General features: G+C 50.4%; 1 protein-coding gene across 3 annotated transcripts in view; it reads left to right on the forward strand.

The window, feature by feature from the left end:
- Positions 1–25,380, forward strand: part of Schip1 (schwannomin interacting protein 1) — a 100,305-nt gene that overhangs the window by 56,480 nt on the left and 18,445 nt on the right. Inside the window, exons 1-2 of one of the 3 annotated variants that reach the window (XM_027933800.2) lie at positions 1,391–1,526; positions 17,844–17,962. In XM_027933800.2, coding sequence (XP_027789601.1) covers positions 1,497–1,526; positions 17,844–17,962 — 149 coding nt within the window. In that variant the 5' untranslated portion in view covers positions 1,391–1,496. Of the gene's footprint in view, positions 1–1,390; positions 1,527–15,563; positions 15,628–17,843; positions 17,967–25,380 lie in introns of those variants that run through there. The other 2 variants (XM_071615564.1, XM_027933799.2) reach the window with 2 other exon arrangements.

A 25,380-nucleotide genomic window follows, 5' to 3' on the forward strand; every position in this document is an offset into this window, starting at 1 on the left:
CCTGCCCTGGCTTCTGCTTCATGCACCAAGCTGTCACTGTGGTTCGGTGCCTTGTATGTGGCCTGCCTCTATCTGGGCCCCAGGGAGGAGGCTGGGGGCTTCCGCAGGCCTGTCCTTCCCCTGGGCCCTGGTGTTGCAGCCACCTCTCCCACCACCTCTGGAAAAGCCCACAGGAGTGGGCAGCACGCACAATAGGGGAGTTGAGCGGAATGAACGGGTTGAGCTTTTCTCTTGTTTGAGCCTCAAATAAAAAAAAATAAAAGTACTTATAAAAATAGAGTTTTTCCTCTTTCCAAGAAACAACTGTTGTTAGAAAATTTTAAAACCACTACTAAACCTCCCTAACAAACTCAGGATTCCTCAGAAGATTACTCCTTTTGAGTCTCAGGCAAACTGGGGTGGTTTCCCTATCAGTAGCACAATGGAGACTGGTTACTAGTTGCAAGGAAGAGCTTTTAAGGAGATGGAAGGATATTAAAGTGGCTTAAATAATAGCCCTTCTGATTTGTTTAATTTGGTGACTTAAAATTCAGTCACCTTTTTATTGAGTGTCACTTATGTGCTCAGGGAAATTAAGAGTCACCTGTGGTGACTAAGGAATGTGGATGAGGAAATTTTTCTCCCTTAATTTTCTGTCATTAAGTTGTGGTGAAGAATTTACATTTCCTAAAGACCTAGCAGGGCCCTTGAAGTCACTCAGAAATTGGCCCCCGGGGTTTCCCCAGACACAGGTGGCTCACTGATGTTCCTTTATTATGGTCTGCATGTCCAGAGCTGACCCACTGGTGGGGTGGTGGGCTTCTAGGGTCCTACTGCTGCATCTGGAGTGTCCAGGTTAGGCTCACAGACTGAGAAATACATATGTACAAAGCCTTTTAGCAACAAACACCTGCATGAAATGAATAAATTATACTAATATTTTAATAAGCTCTCTCCCTAAAAAAGGGGGGAATTATTCCATCTTAATTCTATTTGCCTTAAAAGCAGAAATTCGAAAATAAATGGAGACTCCAAAACATCACAAAATACAGTGTTTTGAAGAGCGAAGGCCCTCCCTTTAGTTGCAAAGTTGACGAATATATCAAAACCCGACACTGAAAGCGCCGCTCTCGGGTCCTTTAGCCTGTTGAAAGTTCCAGCTCTCCTCCCTTGGAGGGGCGGCAGCGGGAGGGCGCGCAGGCCCCGCCGCCCCGCGTACCATCGGCCGCCGCCCCTCCCGCAGCCAGGCCTTCGGCGCGGCCGGGCCTGCCCACTCGGTCACCGCCTTCGCCGGCACCCGCAGGTCGCGCGGCCCGGCGGCCCTCCGTGCCGCGGTGCCATTGGCTGGTGGCGCGGGGCTGTGCCCGCCCTCTCTCCAGCCCCGCCCGCACTGGGCGGCTGCGCAGGTTGCTCAGCGGCAGCATCCATCTTCCCGGGCGCTGCCCGCGCTGCCCCGCGCCTGCCCGCAGCCTCGCCGCGCCGCGCTGCTGTGGGGCTGCGCCCTAGGATGCGCCGAGATGGTCCATCAGGAGAGCTGCGCGTACCAGGTGAGCGCGAGCCGTGCCGAGGACTGGGCCTCTGCAGAGGCCTCCTTCAGCCTCCCGCGCAGCAGGTGCCTCTGCTCGGATTCAGGGCTGGCCATCCTCCGCTGGCTGGGCCTCCATCGCGGGCAGCATCTGAATCGCAGTGGGGGTTTCCGGGGAGGGATGGGCAGATAGCTCTGCTGCCTTGGCCTGCGAAGCTCGGTGAATCCATCCTCTGAGGTGTTGATGCTGCGCACCTTCTGCCTGTGCAAATAAGAGGGGCCCCCAGCTTTGAGCTGCGATTGCATTTAGGGGGATTTAGAGGGAGATCGGGTTCGAATTTCACATCGGTAACATTGAAGAATGTGATTTTGCTTATTAGGTAGGATGTGAATTTCTCCTCCTCAAATTTTTAGAATTTTCTCTTAAGAAAATTACTCAAATAGAAAGTCAATAGTTGATCTTAGAAATTAAAAAAAAAAAAAAAAAATTAGCCAGCAAGCGCTTGGCGTTTTGGGTACTTGTGGGTTTACGAACTTATTTTTACCAGTGCACTGGACTAAATGGTTAGTGGGAATCAGGGTGCGCTGTGCATTAAAACTACACGTAGAAAAATCTTAACAATGCCTGTTACTCTTTCCTGCTGATCTGCTGTCTGGAGTTATGAATTAAACACCAAGACAGTTTCCAGGAGTCAGTTCAGGGTTCTGCCTTCTGCAAGGTGGACTGTGGGGGCAGCATCAAAAGTGTGCTTGCTGTAAACAGAAAAGATGTCTCAGAGAAACTGACCTTTCCAGCCACAGGAGATCAGGCCAGGTCCTGGGGAGTCACTGCTGGCCATCACTCTGTTGATCAAGTTCAGAAGCTCTAGAGACCAGTACCTAACCCAGCAAGGCCTCTTCTCTGTGTGAGGTGGGTCACCTGAGACAGGCAGGTGTTTCTCATGAGGTCAGATTTCGCAGTGATAAACCTATGCTGGCAGAACAGAACACTGGCCAGATTACCTTAGGCCAGGTTCCTAAGTAAAGCATGCCTATAAAACATACTCACTTACTCTTTCTCTGCCTAATAATTGAAATTTTATAATTATTAGCTTGTTTTATAGTATCTTCCTTTTATAGGACACTTAGGGACTCAAGATTTGTGGTTCACAGAAATTCTTTTCCATACCAACGGTGCAGAGATGTTGAGAAAATAGCCCTCATACCACACAGATATAGTGTAGCTCTGGAGGGTCAGAGACCTGGTTCCCACATAGAGCCTCATCCAGCGGCAGATATGTGGTTGCTGTTGCTCATTATTAAATTACTGTAGCAACTGAAATCTCTTTTCTTCTGTGTTTTCAGAGAAGGGATACAATTTATGTTTTGCAGACCAAGCTAATATAAGATTATTCCCTGAGTATCTTTTCAATGAGCTGAAAGTGAAATTATTGTTTTTGTAGGGTAGAGCATTGGTCAAGTGTCATCAATGTCATGTGGAGAGGGTTATGTTAGCCTACTGCTCTTCCAAAGGAAGACACATTGGTTTTGTTACATATGACCTGCAGTGTGTGGCAAAGACATGGTGTGTTTTGGTAGTTTCAAATGTTTATTGCTGTAGGAGAGTTGAGTGGTTTTGGGGGGTGACGGTAGTGAATAGACTGTATCACCATGGGGTTGCAGCAGATGGCTGGGTGTGTGTGTGCTTTTGAAAAGCCCTCCACGATACCCTGCTCTGCGAAAGCAGAAGCATTAACCTTGAAGCCAAGTCCCCATCCAGCCAGAAGCCCCAGGTCTCGAGCCCCACTGACCTAAGCAACTGGATCAGCAAAGGTGGTTTCCCTAGTCCTTAGCTCCTTCTGGTCTCATCTCTGGTGATAGGGACAGCTTGAAATTTTTCAGAAACTTCCCCGTCTAGGATGAGGGCTCCTTTATCTTTGAAGCATGATAATGCAGGGCTTAAGGCAAATTCTTTAGTACAGCATTTCTTATGAGTTAATAAAATTTATTTGGAGAACTGATTCCTTTCCTTCTTTAAGTATACATACTAAGATTTCTGGAGAAATCTTTGATGGAGAGTCCCTGAATGAGACTTCAGCGAGCATTCTCCCCCAATTACATGCACATTTTGGCACATATGTATAGAGGTGTAACTTTATTACCGCCATCACCCCCTTGTACCCACTGCCCTGCCTTGTCCCCCTCCCCTGAATCTATTTTCAACACAATACCAGAGTAAGCCTTTAAAACCTAAGTCAGATCATGTTGCACGTAGCATAACTTTTCAAAAGTTTGTTGTCCTACTTGGAGTACAAGCCCCGACCTTCACAGGGCTGCAGGGACTGTCTTTGAGCACCTGCTCAGCTTGCTTGCCTTTGGGGTCAGCCCTCCTTCCCTGGGCCTTCTGCCCAGTGTGCCAATACAAGGCCAACGTTGCAGCAGATCACCTGCAGTGTCGGCATATACTAGTCCTGAAGCTTGTCCGTCATTCAGCTGGCCATCCTGTGTTCAGCCTGGCAGTCCCACCCCTGTCTCCAGGCCTGACTCCAGTGCCACTTCTTGGGGAAGCTGTCTCTGGACTTCCTCTGTGAACCTCCAGCTCCGAAGTTCTGTCTTGGCCTTGCTCTCACACATCCATCTATCAACACCTAGCCTGGAGCATATTTTATTTGACTGCCTGATTCTGCCTCCCTGGCTCTGTATAAGCTCCCTGAGGTCAGGGACCTTCCTCTTTGTCCTCTCTGCTTTTCAGGGATTATGTCAAGGATGGGTGTGCCTGCCTGGGCAATGACACTGCCTAGGAAGGAGGCTTTGCAAACATGGGTAGCTCTGAGGTTTCTTACCTCATGCCTCCCCCACCATCAGCTGCACTTTTCCCCTGGGTGGCATGGGGGCAGGTTACCCCCTTTTCTTGTGAGTTTTTCCACCTGTATCATCCTGGGAGGGTTGGCAGGTCCCCTGGCAGAGTACCTTTCTGTACCAGCAAGGCAGTTATGAATAACAGGCACATCCAGGGGTGTCTGGGACACCCTTTCCCAATTGCCACCATTTCCCAATTGCAGTGCCAGAATGTGGAAATACAGTGGGTCCTTGTACATTCCTCTTCCAAGGAGATGACCATGTTAGAAAGGGGGTTTTGCCACTCTCAAGAGCTGGACAACCCCGTGTGAGCATGTTTGGACCCGCTGTGCCCTGACCCCTGTGAGTGGGAGAGAAGGGACTGGGGGCTGGTGCAGGTTTGTGGTTCTGCTGCCCGTGAAGACTCTCGCGTTGCTTTGCCTTTGTGGATTCTCCCTCACAGAGCCACTTGGTAACAGGCACTAGGCCCATGCTGGCATTTTGGCTGAAGCCCTGTTAGAAGACAGAGTTGTTGTCTTCCATTTTCTGGTCTCTTCAGAGAAGAGCCTTGCCCACAACCTCAAAGCCCGGCAGCCTTCGAAAGGCCAGATTCCTGTAAGTGACCTCTGAGAGACAGCTTGGAAGTATTGTTGACTTGCAAGCACAAGTCTGGGTCAAAGGGTCCCTTTGGCTTAAAAGCTCCCAGGCACACTTCCCTCCTCCAGCAGTTCTGTGTGGGGAGAAGCACACACAGTGTTCCTAGGGTTAACTCCAGACCCCTCTGCTGGCCTCAGGCCTCTCCAGGGTCTGGGCCCTGTAGCCCTGGCTCTGGCGCCTTGGTTGCTGGGGTTCCATTCCTGGATGGATGCCTCTGCCAGGAAGCCTCCCACCTTCTGCCACCTACTCAGGCTCCTGCTGCTTCCAGATCCAGAGCCACCTCCTGCGGAAGCCCTGTACTCTCATCAGGTCAGATTGCCCTCCAGTACACAGATGTCCTTCTTTTGCACCCCATTACAGCAGACAGAGCTTCTGATGACACAGGCCTTGCTTAAGTGCCCAGGAACCCTGCCTCACCCATGGGCCCGTGCCGGTGGACTGAGTAGGGTTTCCTGTGGGTGCTGCTGCTCTTGGCCCAAGGATCACAGCTGCTGTCAGAGCTCAGTGAGAACTTAGGCCAAGCTTTGCCTCTGGAGCTGGTGTGGCCACCCCAGCAGTGTGAGCACCTGCCCCTCAGCCAGCACTTCAAATGTTCTAGGTGCCAGGATGAGCAAATGGCAGAAATGAGGGGCATCCCGCTTCCATGGGCACTTGTGGAGAACACTCCTTCATACCACCTGCGGCCAGTAGGGAAGGCGCTCACCCCACGCTGCCCTTCTTGATAGACTGAATTTTACCAAGTTTTACTCCATCCTTTTGCTGTATAGAGACATAACCTCGGCGCCTGGTTGGAACACCCATTCTTTCTGCCCAGTTGAGGTGTCACATCCAACACTTAGATGAGGGGCACTTTGCTGTGGTCTCAAATGACAGAGGTGAGGGACTCCAGTGAGCTGGGCTTGACTGTTGTCCTGTCTGAAGGGAACTGGGAGACAGGAAGGAAGGTTAGCTTTGGATCAGAGCTGCAGAGAAGAGTGTCTGCTGAGTAAAAAAACCACAACGGGTCGTGTTCATGCCATGAGTCTTACACAAACTGAAATTAAGAAAACTTATGGAAAGATACATAGGTAGTGGAAGGTGGGCACGTCATTAGCAGCTCTGACAGAAAAGGTGGCCCTGCGGCACCTTTACTCCTGTGCTCTTCGAACTCTGTCCATAGCGAGCTACAGCTGCTCAGGAGCCATGTCAGTGGGGCTGGCGTGGGGTCAGTGGCAGAGCTCTAGCCTAGCATGTACCAAGCCCTGGATTCCATCCCCAGCACTGCAAAAGCAGAGAATCCAGTTTGGAAAAGTGATGGCCTAGTACCTCTGCTGCTTTCTGTGTGAGCATGTCGAGGTGTTGCTAAGTAGAGGCTTCTGAATTCTTTCCCTGCCCTGTTTCTCCTGCAGACTTTTTTCTAAAGCAGGGAAGAGGTATTATTTTTAGCCCATGGCAGTAGTGATTGATGGAGATGAGTGTGTGTGCATGTGTGCATGTGTGTGTGTGTGCGTGCGGCATGGGCGCTCTTCTGTTTGTCTGCTTGGTGCGTCAAAACATCCTCCAGCTGTGGGCCTTTCTCCCTCCTTGCTGCATGTGAAGCCCATGAACAAAACAGAAGCCCTGGGAAAAGGGTAGGGAGAGACCAGAAAGGAGCTTTTGCTTTTGTGGGAAGGGCCGCCACTGGCTGAAGTTTAAAGAAAAGTCGAGGGGTCTTTTTCTCTTGCCTGTGTTAGTAGAACAAAGCGCTGCTCCTGGGACAGAGGGGTCCTTCTCTGTGTTGGAATCAATTTGGGTTTTGTGCTGGGGCTCCTACCAGAAAATGAAACTTTTACATCTGATGTGACGATAGGTCAGTTATGGGGAAAGGACAAACAAAAAGAGAAGCAGACCCTGTCTCACTGGTCAGCCGTTGGACGATGCTGCTGCTGTTCTGCTGTGGGACACCCGTCTTGCCACTCACCAGGGAAGTCTGAGCAGCTGGGAGTTTGTGCATCTATTTTTATCCACAACCCACCCCACTCAGAGCAGGAGTGCTAGCTTGCCTTCCAGAGCTCCAGTTTACACCGGGCTGGGGCTGGGGCTGCGGCATGGAGTGACCCTCTTCCCTTGCTGGAAACTGGAAAGGTGCTGGGAAGGGGGCTCGGCGGGGGCACTTGGGGAAGGTGGCCACAGATGGTGGGAAGCCTTGTCAGGAGCAGGGAGCCCCAGCGAGGCAGCTGCCCCGTGCAGAGGCAGGACCCAGCCCGGGCCAGTGGGGCGTGTCTGTGGGACCAAGGGGCAAGGGCAGGACAGCCTGCAGAGACGCTCGCTGCCACACTTCGTGCCAGCATGAGCAGTCGCCAGGGGCCTGGCAAGTGGCACTCGAGCCTGTCCCTGTCGGGATTCGTGGGAGGCTGTTCTTAAGTGAGATCCCGAGGAGTTAAGGATGAATCTGTACAGTGATGGGATAGATGATGTCATCAGCCAAGAATGCCCTCTGGACGTGGAAGGGAATTACAAAAAGGTAAGGGAGAGCGCTTTTGTTTATAAACAATTGGACCATTTTTCTAACTGGGGGAAGGAGCACCCTTGAGGAGTAGCCAAATTCCACTCCAGGCCGCTGCCACAATATAGCCAGGAAAACTAAATGCACAGACTCAAACACATTAAGCCAAGAGAGGGCTTCCTTCTGCTTCTCCCACCTTCTGTTCATTAATATGTTATAGTGGTGACTGAAATATACGTGCCCTTATTGTGGACTTGAAAAGATCCTATTGTGCATTTCAGAGCTAGGCGGGTCTTTTGTGTAAAGCAAGATTTTTTTTTTTAATATTGACATATATTGACAGTTCCCTTAAAATAAATACTTACTGGAATGGTTAACCTATCAAAGTTTGATATTTTTAAGAATGAAAAACATAGTTTTATAAAGAAAAGTTTGGGGTTTTATAAAAATTGATACACTATCTGTTCATTCTTTGCTTGTCTTTTCTTTTGAAAGTTGGTAAATGTATTTTGGGAATGTTGTGGATGGTAATTGTCTAGTAATAACAGGCTCAACTAAAAATAGCTTTAGTTACATGGCTGAGGTCATGAAATTGAACTACAAGTATATACTTTCTGTCCGCAGAAGGCCAAACACACACCGAATCCTTCCCTCCTAGGATTTGACAGAGTCGAGTGTAGCATGGGGTGAAGAATAGGGGCCCTGCCCTTGGGGACCAAGAAATGACGATTTCTTCTCTTAGGCAAGCGTCAGTTCATATATAGCCTGATAGCACAGTAAAACATGCTGCTGAATTTTTAATTTGACCAAAAATATCATTAGCTGTTCTCTTAGAGTGCTTCTGTCACTGTAGGCCCCTTGCGCAGTGACATCAAGCCTGGCAGCTGCTATCTTGCGTGTGAGATTCTGCGTGTTGGGCTCCTTAATGTATGTGCTTTATCTCAGAGCGTGACCGCTGCGTGTTCCTTCCTTGGGGGGGACACATATAGGGGACGTGTGGGTGGCCTGACATGCTGCTCTGTGCATTTGCTATCGCCTGGGATCCTCAGGAAAGGAGGGGGTGTGGGGTGCTCTGTCTGCAGAGTGCTGGCGCCCCAGCCCTGCTCAGCTGTCCCCTGCCCCAGACGTGGTGTGCAGAGGACACTTGGGCTCTCAGCGGGTCATATCACTTACCCTCGGAGCAGGTGGGAGTTCTCTGCTCTTTCTGTTCTCAGTGCCAGAGAACTGGCCAAGTTGCCTTTGTGAGCCTGTTCCTAGGAAAGTGCAGGGCGATTCTCCCTGAGGAGGAATGAAAGATGGTCCATGCTGACCCTCCAGGATGGACCCTCACACTGCAGTGGCATCCCACTTAGACTGGGGAGAACCCAGATGACTGTGGTGAGAGGGCTGTGCCAGCCGCCAGCCCGAATCAGCCAGCCCAAGCCACAAGCAGGCGCACAAACTTGAGTGAAGTGCAGTTACACTGGGCAGCCCACTTCGCGGGGCAGCAGAAGGCCCACAGGCTCCTCCACAAGGGTGCCTGGTGGGCAGGGTCACCAGGGGAAGCTTGTGAGCGTGTGTGGGGTCCTTAGGCTGCAGAGCCCCACCCTGGACCCCAGGGCCACTCGGTCATTTCCGCCTTCTGCTGCTTTCCGCAGGCAAGTGCTTCAGGGTTCCTGCAGTTGTGGTTACAAGAAGGCTTCTTTGTGCTTGGGAGGAAACAGGATGGCGGGTGATTTCATCAAGAGCTTCTAGTGAACACGGCAACTTGGGCTTTTTAGGAAAAAAAAAAAAAAATGTTAAGATTAGGAAAGAGTTACCTGACATGCAAATCACCTTCCCTAAGTGGAATCTTCCTTTCCTAAGTTTTTCCTTTGGTGTTTTTGCTCTTTGTCTACGTAGAAGATAAAATTAGATTCCGTAAAGCCAGGGTCTGCAGGCCTTGTGACCGCGCACCCGTCAGTAGAACGTATGAGTGCACACCTCTCTCACACATGTGTTATTCAGAAGTTACACTCACTCTCCACCATAAAAATATATCGTGTATGTATAAAGTGTGGGCTCAAATAGATGTTTGTATTAACAGCATTAGTTCCATTGCTTTCCTCTCTGTGCCCTGTGGTGCTGTCACCCCACTTTGAGGCCACTCCCTGCCAGGCACCTCAGAATTCCCTGAACCATTTCACTAATAAATACCATGCGTGTGGGGATTATTTTGCAGGTTTGTTTTAAAGTCAGACAAACAGCCTTCAGGGGAAGGTCACTTTCCGATGACTAAAATTAGATTCCACCAAGTGGAGGAAGGAAGAGATGAGCCTCCGTTCCTTTTCCTCGGGGAAGGTCCTGCGTGTGAGGAAGAGGTTTCATGAGGGGACCTCTGGTTCCTGCAGCAGAAGACGGGTCCTAGTGCTTAGGAGGGACGACACAGGCCTTGGCACATCTGAAGTGCATGTTGGGCCCCTTGCCTTCCTGCTCCCTGGTGGAGAGCCATAACTGGCCCCAAGGCACCCTCCCTTTTGGTTCAGTCCACTGTCTGTGGTTTACTAAGAACCTCCCTGGGGCCTGGAATCCTGCAGAGCCAGGAGCAGGAGGCTTGGCCTTTCTTCCAGGAGCTGAGGGTGCCTGGAGGAGTTCAGGGTCAGCACGCACCGCAACAGGCTTTGCAGAGTGGGGGACATGCCAGTTTCACGAGTGGAGAGAGAAGAAGTCGGGGACATGTAGTTCAGCGTGTGGCGGAAGGCTGGCCTCCGCCCGGCCCAGGTCTCTGTGCCGAGAGCTGGGGAGGCATGCAGCCGGGCCTGGCAAGCCAGCCGCCTGGCTCTGCCCCTCAGGGGTGCTGTCTCCAGTGTCGTACATCCAATTACAGTGAAAGACGAGGGAGGACCCCGTGAAGAAACTAAAAGGCTGGAAGGAACAATATTTAAACTGAAGCGCAGCTGCGCCTCATGTTTTTTTCAAAGGTGGATGGCAGTGACTGCTTGCAATAAACTGCAGTGAACAGGAGCAGAGCACCAGCTGCCGTTCCTGCGTAGGGTGGCCCTCCCCGCACAGTCCCCAAGGAGGAACGGCTCCCAGCCCATGAGCCCCAGCCTTCCTGTCCAGGGACCCCGTGAAGGTGCCACACCTGGGGCCTCTTGGCACCTTCCTGCCCAGGCAGTCTCCTCTCCAGGACAGCAGAGGCCTGCTTGGGGTGCGTAAAGTTCAGGGCTTTCGCCACTATCTCACCCCCTCACCCCAGTGAGCCAGTGTCAGGGATGGGTGGGTCCAGGTTACCGGACTTAAGTCTGTCCGTGTTACCCACGCAAAGGTCGCACCTGATCCTGCCAGCCTCTCCTGGCCTGTCTGCCTCCTCATTACCCAGTTTCCTCAGGCTTCCGGCTCTCCTGTTCTTATGTACCCAGGTGGCTTCTTGTTTTGACTGAGTTGGAGTTCACCATTTTGGAGTACACGCTATAATGGGTTGGTATACCCACAGGTTGGGCTGCACCCTTCACACCCCGCTCAGCCCCTGTCCCTCCCGCTGGCCTCTGACAGCCTCTCTAGTCGCTTCTGGCCATCCATTCTCACCCTCCCTCGGCACAGAGCACTGGCTCCTGCGAAGGAAGTTCCTCTGTGCCAGGCGCTGTCTGTCTAGTATTTCATTTAATCATTAGAGCAGCCGAAAGACAGATATCACTATCCCTTTCTGAAAAAAGAAGCAGGCTCAGCGAGTTTCTGTGACTTGAGCTGGTGTCTGTGATCCCCTGAGCCTCCCCAGCTCTGTGCCTGGCCCCGCTGCTGTGCCAGCCACCTTGTCTCTTCCTATCACACGGCTGCCCGGCTCTCCCAGATCCCAAGTGCATCCAGAGGTGGGAGGTGGAGGACACTGGCTTCCCTATGGCCAAGCATGTGGTCCGTGTCTGGGCCCTTGTGTTTCTGGCAGTGACACCAAGTGTCCATGATGGGCTTACAGGCTTTAAAAATGACACCTGGTAAAAATAGAGCTGCAGATACACTGCCCCTGGTTCCTCGGCCTCCTCAGGCCGTCTCCCTCAGGAGCCAGAGGGGGGCCGAGGCTGCTCCCAGCAGTTCCGGGCATTGGGGCGAGGTTCTCAAAGGACAAGAAGATGCCTGGTTTCAACTCCCCTCAGGACTTGATGTCCATGCACGTCCACCACAGGGGTCCTCAGGGGTATACTCTGTGCTCCTTCACCTTTACTGAAGTTTTTCTGGCTACTGAGCGTTAACCTGGTGTTGTCAAGACCTTGCCCCAGCCCTTCACAGTTAAAGGCCAGTGCTGGGGACACACGGCATCTCTCCTGCTTGTGTCATCCCCTCATGGGATGGGAAAGCACAGAGGACCCCGGGCCCACTCTTCACAGTTGGCCACTGGGAACACGCATCCATCCTCTGAACCGGCTCCCCAGTCCCTTCTCAGGTGGAGTGGTGAGCCCGAGGCCTGCCCCTGGGTGGCCCTCCTGGACACAATTGCTGGTCCTGAGCAAATAGCCTCTGAAGGCTCAGCACTGAGGCCAGCCCAGGCCGACACCTGTGGGGAGATTAGTGAAAGGGTGCAGACATCAGAGATCTCAGTGTCACCCAGGAACTTGTATCAGGACCTTCCTGGAGCCTGCAGTATGCGTGTCTAGAATGGAAAGTGTCAGAAATACAGAATGAGAAGGAAGTGCCCAGACTCGGTCCCAGGGACACAAGGGGAAGGTGCTGAGGTTTTGAACTGTCATTTCCACTGATGATGGAAAAGCACCTCCCGGGATGGAGTGAGAAGCAGCAACTTGAGGGACCTGTGTGCTGCAAGTGTCCGTGCACTTGACTTTCAGACACATACAAGTCATTTTCTCATCCAATGCTGTTTTCATAGTTTACTCTCAGGACGAACCCATGGTTCATCTGCATGAGAAAAGTTAGAAAGCCGCATCCGTATATATTTGGGTTTGTCTTTGCTTTCCCATAGAAAGTGAGTAAAATCTGCCACTGACTTCTGTTCTCCTGGTTCCTGATGTTTGGAAGCCTCAGACTCTTCCGCTCCAGGATATGGCTGGTCATGGCTGGAGCAAGGCTGTCTCTTGGGCCAGGAGGCAGGAGTGGCTTCTTGTGCTAAGGGAGGAGCGCTTTTCCACAGGGAGCTCCAGAGTGCCCGCTGCATCCCTGGTGGATGCTGCTAATGGCAATGATGCACATGTCACCAGGCAGTAGATTGCACTGAGGCCAGGGGATCAACACTTGCTTCAAAACAGACATCCCGCAAGGCCTTGGCAGAGGTCAGACTGCTACGAATGAGCTTCACCCGCTCCACCCAGCTCCAGGCAAACACCAGGCAGAGCAGATGCGGCTCAGTAAAGAGAAACCTACTCTGTGACTGAAGAGCTGTGCAGGCAGCCCGGGGAGTGTGAGGAATGCACACTCAACCCAGTGTGGACCTTCTCAAGCAGAATGCCTGTGCTTTGTGAGCCTTCTGATGATTGGTGTGCTGTCAAGTTTGAGATCTGAAGCTGTAAGAAATGTGTGGCGGAGAAGGCCTGGGTGTGCGTGCGTCCCCTTCTCTACCTGAAGGCAGAAGTCCCAGCAACCGAGGTCCTTTCCAGGCCATGGGGGACTGCTGCATTTGTGGCTCCTGGGCCAGTGCAACCCACTGTCCTTAGGAAGCTCTTCCTTAATGAGTTTCCCTTCTGCCAGGGGTGGTATCCAGGGATGTTAGTTCCAGGATGCCCTGCAGATGCCCGGATCTATGGTGGTGCATACACGAGGTCCTGCGAAGGATCTATCTAAACTCATGTTAGCCATGCCCCTGACTAATACGAGTTTAGTCAGACTAAGCCTGACTCTGAGCCAGACTCTGCACCCTGACGAGATGCTCATACGCACCTTGAAGTCACTGAACTGGGGTTCAACTTAGCTGTGCAGAAAAGCGGGCAGAAAGTGCGTGCGTGGGGGCGCACAGTGAATCGAGTACAGAGGCAGCTTCATGAAACAGTGCATCCAATAAGAAGGAGGGCTTCCGTTCCCATGGTGAGCAGGCGGAAGCAGGGAGCAGATGGACTGGGAGCAGGAAGCTGGACCAGGGTAGCGGTGGAAAACAGGAGGTGGGGGAGGACTTCCTTCTCCCAGGGCCCGCCTGGACCATCCCTGCTCCAAACATGACGTCAGCTTGTATTCCAGGGCTGCTCTGCCTGGGCTCCCTGATTCTCCTGCACCCACTCTCGTGGAGTTTAAGGAGCCCTTGCTCTGAGTGCAACAGCCTTTTCCAGCTGCATCCTATTTGCAGGGTTCAACAGGAAGTGCTATGGCTCGTGTCCTGAGCACCTGGTGGCTTTAGGTTTGGGCTGAAGATATTAGTTTGCAGTGCGTTCCTGTGAACCCTAGAGGACCCACACGTGCCCCCACCCCCAAAAGCACGTATATCAAATAAGCCATGGAAGTACAGAAAATGCCCATTTCTCCATTTGTCACTTTCAATGCATATCAGCGGGACCTGGGAGGGACAGAGGATGATGCTGGTGGGTAAGGATAGGCACACACTGTGTCCTGAAGACAGCATGGGGAAGGGTTTGGGGACGTACTGGATTGGAGCTGGACAGTATCTACCCAAGCGAACATTTTGCCATTATTTCTTTACTAAACACCCCTGTATTCTTCCCAAGTTTGGGCAGCTGTGGTAGAAGGGGGCGCCCTGGGAAGGCTGAGTCCCTGTCCTCTGGTCTGTCCTGAGCTCTGGCTTGCAGGCCCCCTTGAGGGTCACCTTGAGCTTTCTGCTCAGCACAGGTGGCAGCAGGGAGAGGAAGGACAGAACGCAGTGGGGGACAAGGCCCCCTTTCTTAGCACTTTTACTCTCCCTGGGTCCTGCATAGGATTCTGCCTCACAGTAAGGAGCCACTATTCCTCGAGTGCCCTTTGGCTGCCTGGTGCCCTGTCAATCTAGGTGTTTCACTGTTGTTTTATGTGGCTATTCCTGAAGGCTGTTTTAGGAGTGGACATGGTTGTGCTTGCCCTGGGTATATCCAAACTGTTGTTTTGAATCAGTCTCTCCCTTTTCCTGTGGCTACCTATTCCTCCCCTGAAGCATCTCTGGGCTTTGGGATAGAAGACAGAACTGCCCTGCAGGGGTAGCTCCCTAGAGAGCAACGGGTCTTGAAACCACACACAGGATCACACACATACAACACACACATCCATGTGCATGCAACTGCAAGATTAAGTTCCACCTGTTGAATCTTAAGAAAAAAAAACCTGCACTTTACTGTTCAACTGGATCATAGTTATTCGCAACATCAGGGATCACATTTGTCCCTAAAGAAAGAGCAGGCAGTGGTGGTTGGGGGTGGCTTGTGTCCTGTGCATGGCCGTGTTTAGCAGTCTGGTGTTCTGTCCTCCTCTGAGGAAGCATCATGTCCTCTTGAGTCTCATGTAACTTCTCCAGCATGGTGTGCACCACCTCTTTAGCCTGAACGCCTTCCTCTTTGATGCTGAAGAGCAGAGAGAAGTGGTACCTGATGTGTGGACTTGAACTCTGCCCCTTCTGCCCAGCATAACACTACCCTTCGTCATCCTCAGACTCTGAGACTTGAAAGCAGAAGTTATGGGACAAGTCACAAAGCTGCTACTGCTGCAGCTTGTCATGGATGTTTCTGGTCCTCCTCAGCCCTGCAGCGCAACGAGGTCTGGTAACTGGTAACTAACTGGTAACTGACAGGACATCCGTGATGTCACGGAGGAGGCAAGCCATCCTCATCGACAGTCAGCTCAAAGGACAAGCACCTTTAATACAGAAGACTTCATGCTCTCAGACCTTGTGGAAATCTAAGCAAAGCCAGGAGTAAGAAAAGTAACTCAGAGAAAAGAAAGTAGAGGAGGTAAAACACTTAGGAATTTACTGTTGATAATGAATCCAGGAAAGTGAAGTAAAAGCACACCTCCCTGTGCCCATCAGATTAGAAGCAGCAGCATTCTCCACATGCTGGGTGGGAGCCCGTGTGTGGCCGGCAGCCCCTCACGCTACCAGGCGTTCGGAATGGAGCAGCCTTTCTCCAGAGCAGCCTGATGGACTCCTCACATGCTCACATGCAGCTAACCTGACAAGTCACTTCCAGGGCTTGTCCCCGTGAAGCCTCCAGGCATGTGTCAAGAACCAGTGTGAAGCCACTTGCTTTCCTACTGTTGTTCATTCTGCACACTCAGATGGCTGGCCGTGGAGGAGACATCATAGCATGGAGTGAGTGTGGTCCTTAAGAACTGTGTTTTTAAAGAATATGAAGTGGTATCAGGGATACCCTCCAGATACAATCAACAGTGTGATCTCAACTTTATAAAGTAGAAAAAATGAGCACGTAAGATAAAACATCGGAGGAAATTCCAAAATGTCACTAAGTGATAGTATCACGGGTGACATTTATATTCTCCATATGTGATTTGTTTGGTGGGATCCAGAGAGAGGTGGAAAGAGAGTGCTTAACAGTCCTCTCCAAGCCATCAGTGCTCAAGGGCAGCTAAGCACAATGCACTGGGGCCTCTCGGTGTCTGTAGCTCAGTGGCCAAGTGAGCCACAGAGACAGACACACAGGCACAGTGGGTAGATGCTCTCTGAAGCAAAGCCTCTCAGCCTGGGCCAGCGTTGGCCCCTAGCATGGTGACGTGGTCTTCTGCTCAGGTTACCCCGATCTCACGTGTTTGGGTATTCAGCTCTGCTCTGTAGTTTCCTGATGGTGAGGACATGGGGTGAGGGTCTCTTTGCTATAGAGATTGAGAAATAGGCTGCTGAAGGTAGTTTGTATTTGACGAAGATGCTGTGTTGTTTCTCTTGGGCAGCATCGTCTCCAGGGCCAGCCGTGTGTGCTGAGAAGGTGCTTTGCTTTAACTACGGTTCCCAGCAGTAAATGGCAAGTGGTCACTGGGATGGAAGGCATCTTGCTTCCCTTTGCATCCTTAGGTCACTTTCCAGGGCCCAGAGCCATCCTGCTCAGCAAAAAAGGTGAATCAGTGTCACATCTGGGAGCAATCTGTGGTCCCCTCTAGCTCCACACACCCGAGAGCTCCTAGGTTACGTGGCCATCTACACAGACAGGCATTCTCACCAACCATGAGTGTTCAGAACATGCTAAGCAGGGCAGCTAAGCACAATGCATTGGGGCCCAGAACTGGATAGTGCTGGAGAGAAGCAAAGGAGAGGTGAGCCTTCTCTCTGAGCCAGGCCTCAAGCCCACTGACCCTTGGAGCTAGAGCTGGGGACCTGGATTAGAGGCCTGCAGGATGAATGGCCCAGCTGTCGGAGCTGGAGCTTGGGAACCCTGTTCCCAAGGGACCACACTGTCGTGTTTCTCTCTGTGCTGTCCAGTATCAGGCCCACCAGCCCCAATGACCGCTGAGCTCTTGAAATGAGGCCATGTTGACTAAGAATCTGGATTTAATTGTGATTGATTGACCATCAGATTTAAATGCACATGGCCACGTGTGACCAGTGATCACCTGGGACAGTGCCCTGGCTGCCTGACTATCTCCCTTGGTGAACCCAGTCATTTCCCAGGCTCCCTAAAGCATCCCCCTGTCTCACCTTCCAGGCTCCCTTACCGAATGTTTTAATAGGAGTTGCTCAGGTAGCCTTGAGCTCCTGCTTAGGACACCATCCCCAACCAGAACAGAACCCCTTCTCATCCCTGGCCTGGGGTCTCTACCGCACCATGTTTGCTTTCACACTAGTTTTCAAACTAAAGAAACACCTTCTATTCTTCTTCCCCATTGTTAAAGGGTTGAAAGTTGGCCAGGTGAGGTTTTACACAGAAGCTGATACTAGAAACAAATCCAGGAGGTCATCAGCACTGCACTGACCAGCTCCTCCCATGCACACTGGCCGCTTTGTCTCCAGCTGTCCCACACATCTCTCCTAGGGCTTCTCACACTCTAGACCTGGCCAGGGTCCCCAGCTGGACCTGGGCATGCTGTAGGTGGGCACCATTTGCTTCTTGGCCTTGGCCTGGGCTACCCCTTGCTGTGGCTATCACCAGCTCATGAGGCCAGTGGGTACTGGCCAAGGAGCTGACCCACGCTTGTGCCCTAGAAGATGTGGGCTGAAGGGAATGGGAGGAAGGGAGGAGATCAAGTGACTGAATTTAGGAGAGCGTGCTGATCTCCACGGCTTGCCCTGCACCAGCAGGTGGGAAGAAAGGTCACAGAGCCAGGTGCTCAGCTTTGTCCTGGTGAAGGGCACTTAGCAGCAGGGTCCTGCTTCCCGGCTGCGACCACAAAGGGCTCTGAAGAGTGGAGCCTGGAGCCAGAGGTTTAGTTTCAGCTTCCAGTAATTCATATGTTCTGAGTCGCAGCCCTGCCCCTTATTCCTCTAGCAGCACAGTTCTGAGAAGCTTGGCACGCTGGGCTGCTTGAGCTCGGGATGCCTCTGCCTGCTCATCAACATCTTTTATTCTCTTGAAATTTCAGGCACAGAAAAATGAGAGAGAGTCTATCAGACAGAAGCTGGCGCTCGGAAGCTGCTTCGATGACGGCCCAGGAATTTACACCAGCTGCAGCAGGAGCGGCAAGCCCAGCCTCTCCTCCCGGTGAGTGCCCTGGGTGGGTCCATCCAGACTGCAGTCTCCGCCCAGCTCCATATCAGCAGAAGCCCCTCATCCGGGCGGCTGTTTCCCACAGTGCTGGCATCCTTGGTTCTAGGCAGACCTTCCCCAGCTGCTGGTTGGTACTCTTGATGTCGCTCCTCGTGGTGCATTGCCCAGTGGCAGGAGGTCAGAGTTTGCTATTTCACTCCTGTAGACAGCACTGACCTTGCAGACTGATGCAGGGTCAAGCCACACTCGTGGGCATGCTGGCAAATGCCTAAGACAACAGGTGGCAGAGCACTAGAATCCCCAGAAGGCAGCCCCAAGGCACCCAGAACCACCCAGTACCTGTGATAGCAGCCAGCACTAGTGACAGACCTGCAACTCCTGCTTTGATCATCCGCAGTTCATCACTGTCTCAGCCTGTCCTCCAGGCGGTTTTCCTCTGTTACGCTATCCTTACCTGCTTATCATAATTTATTTCAGGATATGACTGGTAACTTGCATAACTTTAATTCTAAATAAAGTGCGTGTAGATTATAGCTTTACGCAGGACACGGGGCTATAGGGCAGAGCCTCTCCAACTCCAGTTGGCTCCCTCCACGAGTCCTCAGGCGCTGTGTCAGGGGGACATCTCAGATTCATTAGGTCTTAGTGGGGCCTGAGATTCTGTATTTCTAAGATGCTCGCAGTGGAGGTCCATGCTGACACTCCATAATCTACTCTGGTTAACAAAGAGGTAGACAGTCAACAAAATCATGCCAAATGCAGATATTCCAAGGGATGCAAGCACTTAGAACATGTTTCCAAGAAAGATGGTAACTGAAGACCCATCAGCGTTCCCTGACTCCCACCCCCAGTGTCTGCTTCTCTCAGTCTGCTTTTGGGCAAATGTATCCTGTGTAAACACCACATATATTTACCACCTGCAGCCAGAGCTGGAGGCAAATGAGAGTGTCCATGCCTTCATCCTGCCAACAGATTTCCGCTGTCTGCTTCATGTGAGGCCAGAACTGGGCGTCTTAATGTTGGCCTGCATTTATTTATTCATCTGGCTGTTAGTAGGCTAGGCTTGGTCCACAGAGAGCCATCTAACCCAGCAGAACCAGAATGTGGACATGCTCACTCCAGTGTGCGCTATCTAGGCCCTGCAGGCTATTATGCACGGGCAGGAGCTCTAGCTAGCTTCAAGGTGCAAAGGCATCTCCCTCACTGGGGTGTGTAGCCAGTCTCAAGACTGATAAAGAATGGTCCCACGTGTCACAGCAGAGCTGAGCCCTCAGGCTTCCCCAGGCCTTGGGGAATCTCTCTCCTCTGCAGGTGGGACATGACAGGGAGCGTCCAGCCCAGGAACCTGGAGACCTGCAGGTCCATCCCAGGCCGCTTCACCTTTGTTTGACACACCTCGTTTTCCCTCTTTTTTGTGAAAGGGGGATTGGACTGTACTGTATGCTGTACGTAGATCTCTGCTATTGCTGATGTCCCCAAAGTGCCAAAATGCCTTCACCTGGAAGCCCCGCCTGAATGCTCAGCAGCTGTTTGTAGAATCAAGCGTGTGCACACACGTATCTACAAGTGTGCATAGGAGTGGTGCATGTATGACACAATACATTTACACTTAGGCGTAGATACACACAGGCACTTTCTCCCTTCTCCGGAAGTAATAACTTAATTCCTTGGCTGTTTCTTCTGCTATTTATCTCTAAAGAAAATGCTAAGCTTCTTAGTTTTTATCTTGAGTAACCATCTGATTTAAGAGCTGCCTGCTGTACAGGGTGACTGCTGTGTGGTTCGCCGAGGGACGGTACCTGTTGGTGGAGCTGCTCCTCTGCGGTGGCACCATGCTGTGTGTGGGCTGCTGTTGTGAGGGTACTACTGCTGCACCCCAGGGCTGTGGCCTGCTCCATGTGTAGGCCTTTCTTTGGTGTGGCCTGTGATTGAACCTGCTAGGAACGGGCTTGCTGAGGCCATTTCCAGCAAGGTCACCACGAGTGACCCTTCTTCCAGCAGCATGCCAGAGAGCCTGTGCACCGGGCCCTTCCGACGCTTGACACTCCAGCTGCTCTTAAATTGCTGTTGATTGGTTAGGTCTAAAATGTACACCACTGGATTTATTAGCTGTATTTTGTTTTCTCTTCTGGGAAATATCTGCTTGGGTCTTACATCTGGTGTTCTGTTGTATTCTTTGTGCTTTCTTACTGACTTCTGGAAGTTCTTTAGTCATCACACTAATCTTTAATACACTCTCCTTTCCAAAAGTCACTTCCCAAGTTGTGATTTGTTTTTCACTTCTTTAATGTGTGATTTATGACCATGAAGTCTTGATTTTTTTTTAGTACTGGGGATTAAATCAGAGGTGCTCTACGACTGAGCTACATCCCCAGTCCTTTTTATTTTGAGACAGAGTCTCACTAATTTGTTGAGGCTGGCCTGGAATTTGTGCTCCTCCTACCTCAGCCTCCTGAGTTTGAGGCTGAGGTAGGAGGCATGTGCCACCACAGTCAGCCATCCTTGATTTTAATACCGTTAATTACACCCAAATTTTATTTTCTAGGCAATGCTGTCAATATCTTGTACAAGAAATTTTCTTCTACCCTAAGATTCAGTAGATATTCACTACATTTTCTACCAAGACCTTTTAAAGCCTTGACTTTAAAAGTCTATAACCAATGGGGAGTTGATCTCTTGCTGTGGTATGGGAGAGAAGCCTAACCTCTCCTGTTGCCTCATATGGTCATCGTCTCATTGCCCTTATTTTCCTGCACCAAAGCTATGCTCTTAATCACCATAGCTTCAGAATAAATTCTGGCATCTGGACAGGCCAGTTCCTCTCCACATTCTTTTTCTTCAGAAGTACGTGCCTAATCTTGCTTTTCCATTCCTTCATATAAGTTCTGAATTATCCAATTAAGTTCAGCAAGATACTTTCTTAAGATCTTTGAGTCCAAGATCAACTTAGGAAGGATTATATTTTCACAATATTTAGTTCTCCTATCCATAAACATTGTCTGTCTCTCCATTTATTTAAATATTTTTTAATATTTCTTAAGTCTTGTAACTTTTCATTTGGAGAGACTGTGCATCTTTTTTTGTATTAATTCCTAGGCACTTGTTCTCTGATATCTCAGCAAGCATCACTTGCTGCTGGCATCAGAAATACAGCTACCTTTGTAGAAGCCCCCTGCCCAGCCACTTTGTGTTCCTGCTCCTGTTACTCAGCTTTCCTGTCAGTCCTAATAAAGCTGTCTGTAAAGTCTGGACTTTGGAAACAGTAGCACTGTGCATGCATCATGGCAGCCTTATTTGTTTACTTCTTTGTTTCTTTTGCTCTTGGTAGGAACTCCCATACAGCAAGGACTAGAAACAGTAGTATTTGGAATCTGCTATGGTTTGGATGTGAGTTCTTCCCCAAAGCTCCTATTGTTGCAGGAATAGTCAGAAGTGAAATGATTGGACTTGGGGAGCTGTAACTTCATTGGTCCACCCTGGCTTGAATGGACTTACTGGGTGCTTGCTGTAGGCACGTTGGGCATGACTGGAGAAGGTGAGTCACTGCCTTGAAAGGGTTCAGCTTCCATGTGGCTCCATTTCTCTTGCTCTCTCTGCTTCCTGATGGCTGTAACTGAGCAGCCTCTGTCTGCTGGTCCCTTCCCCCATGCTGTGCTGCTTCACCTTGGGCCCAGAGCAATGGAATTGGCCATCTATGGACTGAACCTCTGAAAAAGAAAATGAGCTTCAAGTAAACTTTTCCTCCTCTAAGTTGCTCTTGCCAAGTGTTTTGGTTACAGCTGACTAAAATAGAATTCTTAGCTCATTTCTCATGTTAAATGGAATAATTCTACTGTTTCTCCCCCCTTAGGATGATGTTAGTTTTATGTTTAATGTTTCTCCTTAATGATGTTTCCATCTATCAACAATTTTCAAAGAATTTTTATCAAACGGGTATTTAGCATCTGTTGAGATGATTTTATCATTCAGCTCGATCCAGATTGCACATATAGATTTTCAAAATATTAAACCATCTTTGCATACCTGATATAGACCTAAGTTTGTTTTAAGGGAGTTATCATTTTTTAGACACTATTGGATTTTATTTATTTTTTGTTTAGGATTGTTACATTTATATTCATGATTTACATGGATCTTTTGCATTCTTAGAACATTTTTGTCTGGTTTTAGTATATGGGTGTAGTGGCTTAAGAAATGAGAGCTAGGCTCAATGGCGCACACCTGTAATACCAGCAGCTGGCTGAGGTAGGAAGATCTCAGCCTCAGCAACCGTGAGGTGCTAAGCAACTCAGTGAGATCCTGTCTCTAAATAAAATACAAAATGGGGCTGGGGTTGTGGCTCAGTGGTTGAGTGCCCCTAAGTTCAATCACTGGTGTGTGTGTGTGTGTGTATGAGTTGAAACTGTGCCATCTTTCATACAGTTTATGACAAGTAGGCATAGATGTCACTCAGGCACTTCATTGCCACCTCTGCTGTGCTCAAGTATGCCCAGTCCAGAGCTCCTGTGATTCACCACTCAGGGCAGTGAACCTCCTGACTGCCCAGCCCCAGGAGGGCAGGGAAGGTGGCAGTTCTCCATGATACTCAGGGGCAGCCCTTCCTTGTGCTCAGTGCACCCCTGGCTTCAGATGCACCTGAGCATTTCCAGGGCTCCAGGGCACCTGCACGTGCTGGCTCCACCAGCCTCCTGCAGCCATGGTCAGGTTGGAGGTTGCATGTCAGAAATGGCTGTTGCATCTACCTTTCAACTTCTGTTTTCTTCCTGAACCCCACAGACTCTTTGTCGACATCCGTTGTTCTAAGTAGGATTTCAGAAGAGAGTCTGTTTTCTGTGTTCAGTGTGCTGTGGTTCAGTCTCATGAAGGCTTTCAATATCATCTCAAGTAAGCACCCTGCCAAACTCCAAGTGTGAGCAGAGCGTCTCCCTGGCAGAGCAGGACCAAGAGGGGGTTGGGGCACCTCACTACCCAGCACCTCCGCCCCACTTATCCTCCTTGTGCCACCCTGCACTTCCCCTAAGAGCCACCGGAGCTTCTGGCAGAGCAGCACTGAACGCCCCCTGAGTCATCTGCCCTCTGTAGACACAGCTCACCAACTCAACACGTGTCCCACAGTAGCTGGGATGAGCCGAATGGGGACTCACCATAAGGAGAATTATTTACATCCTGTTCCTTCAGAGGTTTTCATCTCCACTTTGTGGGATGAGCTCATCCTCTGCAAGAACACCATGACTTTTTGGATCCCCCTCAGGGTTTTTTTTTTTTTTTTTATCTTTGTGAATTTAAAATCTGCAAAGACTAATTGTCCTCATTAGTAATAATGTAGCAGGAAAATGCTCAGTAAGGCTCCCTGCCTCTGGAGAGCCCACTTTCTCCATCCCTTGATTTCTGCTACTGAGTTACAGACTGAAGCTCCTCACTGGGTGGGCAGCACCTTGCCTCTTGCTCACAGAAGGCTGGATAGAGCTCACCAGGTGCTGCTGCTAAATGCACCAGAGCTCAGTTAGCTAAAAAGAGCTCAGAACCTAAATCCTACCGTAGTTCACTACTCTGAAGAGCCCAAGACACGATTTTAAATGAAGCTGGGGTTTCGTTAATTGGCCACATAATAGATTCTAAAATCTGGCTTGCTTGTGAAGGCCAGGCCCGCCGAGGTGAGCAGGATCCTTGCAATGACTGGGGTGCAATGCGGTTTCCAATGCACAGCCCCTCTCACACTCAGCACGTGAGGACTCAGGAGGGGTCAGGGGACTGGGGGGACGTGGAGCTGCATAGGCTCTCCATGGTGGAGTGCAGGTCTCAGTGCACTGGGCTTCTTTAGGTGGTGCTCTCTCCTCGAGTACTTTGTAAGAGTGACAAGCCGCTCAACATAAGCTCAGCTTACAGTAATCCCATAAAGACATTTCATGCCTTCAACCACAGCAAGGAAATGTTCGATATCGCTTCATAACTCAGCTAATTAAATTTGGCTGTACCCAACTGTGGCAAATGTAAGGGGTGTCATTTTTGTCATATTTTTTATGTGTGCTAACCCGTACAGAATCGGCCTCTCAAGCTGAGCCTGTGTAATCCTGCCATTTTCTTCTTTAAAAAGAGCAACCAGCCGGGTGTGGTGATGCACGCCTGTAATCCCCGCAACTCAGGATGCTGGTACAGAAGGATCGTGAGTTCCAGGCCAGCCTAGGCCACTCAGCAGGCCCTGTCCCAACAACATCAACAACAACAAAAGTAAAAGCATGTGAGAAACTTAAAAGGCAATGAGGAAAAATGCATTACCTATTTTCGAAATAAGATCTCTAAGAAATTCTACATTTAGTTATATTCTTGAAAAAAATAAATATCCTTTTTACTGTTTTCATACTTCCTATAATTTTTTTTTTAATCAGCCAAATTAATGGTCAGTTAACATCCTCTGTTGGGTGCCAGAGTTTGTGCAGCTTGGTGTCATTGAGGAAGTAGAAACCAGTCTTGCTGCTGTGAGGGCACAAAGCAATCTGGTCATTAGTAACGGACACCCAGGAAGCCCCCATTATCAACATGGCAACCTGATCTGCATCCTAGAGAAGACCTGCCCTGCCTTCTGCATTCTCCTTTCCTCTGAGGAGCAACATAACTCCGATCCCCACTCTTCTTACCTTACCCCAAGACACGTGCTCCTTACATGCCTGTGCATGAACACAGGGCAGCATGGTCTCCTTTCCAGGTGTGCCTGGGCTGCTGTGGCCAGGCTGCACCCTTCCCTCCAATGCTGAGCATATGAGAAGCAGGCTCCCAGATAGCCCTGAGCAGCTGGCTCCAATGCCAGTTCCCCTCATCACAACACGTTGCTTTCCTGGCCTTAGGTTTATGGGTGCCGGGCTGAAGAAGTCAGACTGTCGAAACCTGCCTTCTTCCTGCCCTTGGGCAGCAGCACTGGATGCAGGGGCCACATGGCCCAGGGAGGTGTTGTTAGCTAGGCCAATGGCACCACTCCTAGAGGTGTTAAAGAAACAGGGTCCTTGGGCTTCAAATGGGAGAACTGCACGTGTAACACATTATGCAATCCCAGGTGGGACCAGCTATTCCTTCTGCCAGGAAAGGAGTGCACCCTCTTGTCTCTGAAAATAGTATGTTGCATAGTGTACTAGAAGGAGTTAGCAGAGTGGTCAGGTCTGCCCCGCCCAAGTGAGGAGGAGGTGGACCTGTTTCAGTGCTTGAGCTGTCTCTGGCATCTGGAAAACAGGTACTCACTCATGCCACCTGTCTATCACACATGGCATATCTTTAAAACTTCACATCAGTCTCATTCATGTGTGCTAATAATTTGCTTTAAAAAAAAAAAACACCCTACATGTAGGTAGCTCCAGGTACGTGTCATTACCTGTTGTAGCTTACCAGTGCCTTCTTTATAGTTTTCAGAAAGTCTTTGGGCA

This window comes from Marmota flaviventris, chromosome 8 (assembly GCF_047511675.1).
Source record: "Marmota flaviventris isolate mMarFla1 chromosome 8, mMarFla1.hap1, whole genome shotgun sequence".
Taxonomy (NCBI): Eukaryota; Metazoa; Chordata; class Mammalia; order Rodentia; family Sciuridae; genus Marmota; species Marmota flaviventris.